The following is a 6647-nucleotide window of genomic DNA, read 5'->3' as shown; positions in this document are numbered from 1 at the left end:
AAGTGTTTTGGCACATGTAATTTTGTGGGAGTTTTAGAATTATTACTTTCCAATTGTCATTTTTTGGGAATTTCTACTTTTTTAAAATAAAAGTCTACAAAATTCTAATGAGTTTTATAAGGAAATAGAATCATTCTATTAATTTGATAATAAAGTCTCATAAATGCTCTAAAGAATATTTGATTTGTTTAATCAATGTTCCAAAAGATTACATTATGTTATGTAGAAGTATTATTTTATAAAATATTTAATGTTTAAATATTTATATTAAATATTTATTTTTAATAAACCCGTGTAATACACGGGTTTCACACCTAGTATATATATATATATATATATATATATATATATATATATATATATATATATATATATATATATATATTAAATTTCTCTACCCCTTAGTTACAGTAAAGAAATTGGCAGAAATGGTCCTCCGTTTATATATATGGTTACAATTCTGTATCGTTTTTCTTAGAAGGTCATATTTTGCCATTTTATATATTTTGCGTACACGTGTTGTTCTTTTTTACCGGTTAAAGGTTGGATACGTGTACGTGTTTGGACACGCGTTTTTTCCCCTTATCCCTCCGCATGTTTTTCTCTCCATGTTCTACATGTTTCCCACCGCCAACAGAAGAGGTAAACCTGATCACTATCTACCTCATTTTGTTTCGTTCATAAACCCCTCATTTTTCGTCTCCCCCGTTTTCTACCAGCTTTCTGGCGTCGGCTTCTCCAAGACTGGCGACTCAACGATCATCAGAGTGTTCCCTGTCTTGCGATTTTCGATGACAACGTCGACTATGCGTCTTATCTGGAAGAGGGATAGGTCGATTCAATCAATCGACTCCCACTTTCTGCAACCACCTCCAGCTCTTACCCTCCCTTTATATACTCGATCTAACACACATACCATTGGTTAGGCCCTCAATCTTCTGCTTTGAAATCCCTCTTTCACTCGATTTTATTTTGTCCGTTTGATTTGAATCCATCAAGTATAAATTTCTAATTTCATTTGGTTTTTTGTTCCAGGTTTTGAAGAAGTCGGCTTATATATTTATCAGGTTCTAAATCTTTATTTCTCCTCTTTTATTCTATTTATCTTCTACTAAAATCAACTCTATTAAGAGTAAGTCAATGATGTTGAAGATGATCAGAAAGATAGGAAAAGCAGTAATTGTTGTTGGGAGTTTCATATTCTAGGGTTCAACCAGTTTGTGTGTTTTTTATGCTTCTATACTCAAAGCTTTTTCCATCTGCTTCCAGACGTACGAGCCTCTTGAAATTGGAAAAGTGGGAAATGAAAACGATCAATTGGGAACATAATTGAAAGAGTCGTCATGTATTGTTGAATTCTCCATAATACCATACTTATCAGAAATATAGTACCATCACAGGCTCGATGAAGTGCACAACGTTTCTTCGACCAAAACCAAAAGTACCCATCCTCAGAGACGTCCGTCCATCGATGTTGTACACATACGTGTGTCGTCTCTGCAAATCGGTTTTGCTTCAGGTCACGTATTAGCCATGGAAGCCATGTTCAATACCTCCCTCTTCCAATGAAGAGTCTCTCTACTTCTCCATTTTTCTTTTTCTGTGCTCCATGTTCAAAGCAATACACCAAGGGGTTTTCCGTCTTTAATTTGGGCTTCCACGTTCTCTGTAAGGTTCCTCACAAGTTCTGTTCGAAACTTTCTGTACATCGAGGTTCGTATACTGTGATTAATTTGGGGTTTTTTTGGTTAGCAACTATTTGTTACAGATGGTCAGTAATCAGTCGTCCTTCTTTGGTTCACCATATTTTAGTTTGCTTTTTTTTTTGAAAAGAAAATTTTAAATTTAGATGCATATGACGTGTTTAATAAAATGTCGGAATGAAAAAAATTTAACTGAATTTCAGAATTGGAAGGTTAAGTTAGGAATCTATATAGTTTTTGATGCCAGTTATAAATGATCTTTACTCTCAATGATTTTTTTATTTCACGTTTTCATTTGACAGATTTGACAGCAGAGAACACCGACGGCTGCAGTCTTTGGATTGTTGGACATTTTTATCTGATGAATGGGTTCTCTCTTGTTGAAATTATGGTTCAGGCCTTTGGGTATGTGATTCAACAATCTTTTTAGTTATATCAAAATCACATTCACCTAAAATATATACTCATTTCTTTCAACTATATAGATGGAACAATAGATTTTGCTAATGGGTATCCAACCTTTGCAGTCTCTGTGAGAGTGCTCTTCAAAGGAAAGCTTGCAACTGTTGTAATATATATAATATCATATTCATAGCCTATTTCACTTCTTTAATTTAATGGTTGAAATATATGGAATATCTTTTAAAATTCTTATTGAGCTTTTTACATTTTTGTTGGTAGGTAGAGTTTGTTGGGGATGCCATGTGTTGGTGAATGTATTGTATGCATTTTTGTTATGATTGCGAGTAATTAAGTATGTCCATTTTGTAATGGGCAAAAAATTCATGTTAGGTGACACCCGATAAGTCTCAACGATCTCTACTGGTGGCTGGGTTTGGATATGAACATGATGGTCCATGGGTTGTCAATATGAACTTATTCAAACAATTTACTGACATCAGTCGGGTAAAAAATTTAATTCTATTATTGATATTTCTATTTTCCATTTTGTGATCTTTTATGATAAGGATTGAGTTTTTTAGTGTGTGACAAGATTAGGTGCAACTGTTGTAGATATGTGCGACGCGACTCTTACCATTTTAACAAAATGATGCAATAGAAATGATTAATGATAACAAGCACATGTTCAAATAATTTACCCACTTTTTTTCGATGTATAATTTTTGACAAATGCTAAATTGGTGGTATGTTGGATGAGTTTGCAGGAATGTAAGGACGTAAACTGAATTCCAGTGATTTATGATATCTTGAAAGTGGAAGTAATGATTTGAACCAAAAATATTGTAAAGGTACTTCTAACCACCATCTTTACTTCCGTTTCTTTTCATTTTTTACAATTTACCTTTTAGGGTATGTTTGTTAGATGGAATGCAATGGAAAAGGTAATAGATTGAACCATTTCCATTCCTTCTCCTTTCCCATCACATCAAACACTACTTAAATATCTTTTTACATTACCCTTTATTTATAACTATATTTTCTTGGTCCATTTAATATTTTTAAAGCAAGAAAAGGAAAAACAACTCATGAGGAGATACTGAATTATAAATGTAAAATTAGTGAGTATCTTGCATCTTTTGATGGAAAATTGGTGATTATCTTCCACTGTTTGAAGTTTCTTTGCAGTATTGGTGGTTAGGATATTTGAGGATTATCAACATACAAATGTATTATTAACTATGATGCTTATAAATTTTGTTTCCATTTTGAATATGATGCTATGTGTTCCTACTTTTTTCTAACTTTGGCAACCCTTTTACTTTTTCATGTTGTAGTATATGAAATGTTTTGATAACAACCATTTTGATGTAATGCTCAATTAATCATTTTTTGGTTGTTTATCATATCATAGACTCTTTCAATGACTATAGTTATATCGTGTCCCGAGACGGTATCGTTTTCTTTTAAAAATGTCCAAGTTCCAGGTACTGAAACAATGTTTACAAAAACATTAGAGCTACTGTGGTTTGTTACACATCATGTTAACTTTTCTATGTTCTTTTAATCTTTGCTTCTATTCTTCATTTTGCCAGCAACTACTAACTTTACAATGTTCTTTTAACGTTTCTCAAAAGCACAAATTTATTCATTCCTGAGCTATGTAATCTCCATTTATAACGTTAGGGTTTTTCCCTTTTTATCGAATCTGATAGATCATCAATTACTACATCACTACCTATTTGCACGTTTTTTAATTATTATATACATTTCAAATATATTTATGTCAAAATGGGTGAGTTGCAAAGAATAACAACATACTTTATTGTAGGTACCAATTTAGACAACATGCTATAGTTTCCAACAAAAGCAACACCTTCCACCCCGCAACATGCTATAGTTTCAAACAAAAGCAACACCTTCCACCCCGCAACGCGGGGGAAACCTTTCTAGTTGCAAATATAATATTTTATTTTTAACTAAATTTTAAATTAAAAACCCAACCAATAGTTAACAACTACACGTTGAATTATAAATTTTAATTTGAAATCTCTAACACCGAAATAGCGTCAGCAACATTCATTTTTGGCCCAATGTTACACAACTCACTAATAAACCTATCTAAATCCATAGATGATGTCCCACCATCCTTCACCGCTTGAATAGCTTTGTATTTCAGTTCTTCCGCTTTTATTTTCTTGTCACTTTTCTCCCCACTCATTGACTCGGCAATTATCCGAGCCAACTCGGTTGCGTCAGGTATAGTATCATTTCCTTCACAAACTCGAACAGCTGCACCATGGTCTTCTACTAACAACTTAGCATTAACATATTGGTCAGCTTCCATAGGCCATGCCAGTATCATAACTCCAGCTACAATAGCTTCAAGAACCGAGTTCCACCCACAGTGACTCAGAAACCCACCGACAGCTGGGTGACTCAGTATCGACACTTGTGGTGCCCAACCCTTTATCACTATTCCTCTACCCGACCCGGTTCCAACCGGGCCACACTGCTCCGGTTTCACCACCCAAACATAACGAATCCCACTCTCCTCGAGCCCAATTTCCAAAGCCTCCATTTGCTCGGTTGTCAAGAACTTCTGGCTTCCAAAACACACATATACAACACTCCCATCGGGTTTGTCGTCGAGCCAACTCAACACATCACACCCGAAACCAATACCAGACTTGGTTGGATCCGGATCCGGAAGCAAACTAACCGGCCCGACGGCGAAAACCCTCCCATGACCCGTTATCTTTGTGAGATACTCCATGTATGGAGACTCCAATGCATCAAAGGTATTGACAACGCAACCCCAACTTGATGCATTCACGATAAGACCATCAAGCACAAGCTCCCATTCAGGATCCGATTCCTTGTAGAATCGAGCTATGGATGGAAGATGCTCCCATGGAAAAGTAGGAGAATTCGGGAGATCATGGAAGGTGATGAGTTCCTGAGAACGAGAACGAATCAACGACATATGGTTGCAGACGTAGTCGAGGGTAGAGGTCAAGAAAGCACCGGAGGAGAAGAACCCGATCCTCGGGATGCGTAGCTTGTTGGCGAGGTGGTGTGTCCAACCGAGAAAGAAATCAGAAATGATAGCAACAGGCGGATTAGAGTGGGAGTTGAACCAGTGGATGATTGGGTCTTGGAGTTTTGCGAGTGAGTTGATGATAGGGAGGTTTCCATGGTTTCCGATGTCTCTCACGTTTTCTACACCCTCAGGAAGGGAAGGGTGGGGTGGGAAGGTAAATACGAGGGGTTGGATGTTAGAAAAAGAAGAGAGAAGTGGGTTGAGGATTGGGAGGTTTTTTGGGGTGACCACAATGGTTATGGTTAAACCGTTTTTGGCTAAGCGGTGAGTTAGGTCCAGAAGTGGGAGCATGTGACCTTGTGCTGGAAATGGGAAAACCAATATATGTGCACCTGTCTCTTAACAAATATCAATCCACTTTCTATAACAACAGAAGAAGATAGATGAATTATCATTTTATCAACAGGGCTTACCATCGAGTCTTTTAAATTCATCCATGTGCTTCGGAGCATTCCGATATTCATCCAACTTTTGCTTTTGCTTCATCAAGGAAGAAGACATAGATCTGGTAACAAGCACCCATTTTAATTACAAAGTTAAATGGTAATCTTTAAGATTAGTAAGCATTCAATAAACTAAAATGGTTAGCTTTCCATGCTTTTTAATATATGTGTACTAAGTTCATTTTGTTTAAGTTATTATTAGACTGTTCTAATCCATATCATTTGTATAATTAAAAATTTTACTTTCTTCAACTCTATTATATGTTAGCATTTTGTCCATCTTCCATAATCTAGTGCCACCAACTAAAGTCAAATATAAGGTAATAGCCATTGTAAAATTTCTACCCAATGCCATATTCGTACATATTACTTTTCTCACACGAACTAATTATGAACAAACTTTAGTACCACCAAGTAAGTCAAACAGAAGATAATAGCAGTTATGCGCATTAACTCATCGACCCTTAGAGCTAGCTATTTACTCTCACCCCAAAATTCTAACTTTTCTGATTCTTATTCTATTGTATATCAAAGAAGTTGTATACAAATACAAGATAGAAATACTAACTTGTCCATAATTATAGTGCTATTAATATAATTAACTAGAAATAAATACCATTAATAGAAATAGGAGCAATTGGTTCAAACTTATAGCTAGTAGAAGAACTTCACTACAGGAAGCAGAGGATTCAGAATACTTTTTACTTTTAGTGAAGAGAATGTAATCAACAAATATAAGATAGAAATACTAACAGTAGAGGATTCAATCAAGAAACTGTTTCTTGATAAGATTCAGAATACTTTTAGGGAAGATAACTTACAAGAAGTAGATTTAGGGTTTCTCAGCGGGAGGCAGATGACGAAGTAGGAGACGAGGAAAGCTGTGTAACTGCTCTGTGGTACGCTAATACAAAGGTTTTTTTTTTTTTTTTTTTTTTTTTTTTTTTTTTTTCCAGAAAATCTATTCTTCTGTGATTTCAATCTGCACACACGTAATCT

General features: G+C 35.3%; 2 protein-coding genes across 4 annotated transcripts; one reads left to right on the top strand and one right to left on the bottom strand.

Moving 5' to 3' along the window:
- The first annotated feature begins 586 nt into the window (after positions 1-586).
- On the top strand, positions 587-6608 carry LOC145061009 (uncharacterized). Of its 3 annotated transcripts, none has more exons than XR_013687087.1 (5): positions 587-642; positions 720-921; positions 1036-1067; positions 1270-1713; positions 2006-6608. XR_013687087.1 is itself a non-coding variant. In XM_079008368.1 (4 exons), exons 1-4 carry the CDS (start codon positions 595-597, stop codon positions 1327-1329), a joined length of 342 nt encoding a protein of 113 aa, XP_078864494.1. In that variant the 5' UTR covers positions 587-594; the 3' UTR covers positions 1330-6608. The 3 variants fall into 3 exon arrangements, 1 of the variants encoding a protein (XP_078864494.1); XR_013687088.1 differs by having other exon boundaries at positions 1270-2609; positions 2870-6608; XM_079008368.1 differs by having other exon boundaries at positions 1270-6608.
- Positions 4110-6614, bottom strand: LOC145061008 (UDP-glycosyltransferase 89A2-like). Its single transcript, XM_079008367.1, has 3 exons — positions 6470-6614; positions 5619-5710; positions 4110-5537 (listed from the first exon to the last, which is right to left on the bottom strand). Exons 2-3 carry the CDS (start codon positions 5704-5706, stop codon positions 4141-4143), a joined length of 1485 nt encoding a protein of 494 aa, XP_078864493.1. The 5' UTR covers positions 5707-5710; positions 6470-6614; the 3' UTR covers positions 4110-4140.
- Between the last annotated feature and the right edge of the window lie 33 nt (positions 6615-6647).

The sequence above is a fragment of the Lactuca serriola genome, chromosome 7 (genome assembly GCF_051521515.1).
Source record: "Lactuca serriola cultivar US96UC23 chromosome 7, Lser_US96UC23_V15, whole genome shotgun sequence".
NCBI lineage: Eukaryota > Viridiplantae > Streptophyta > Magnoliopsida > Asterales > Asteraceae > Lactuca > Lactuca serriola.
This window is presented reverse-complemented; position numbering and strand designations above follow the sequence as displayed.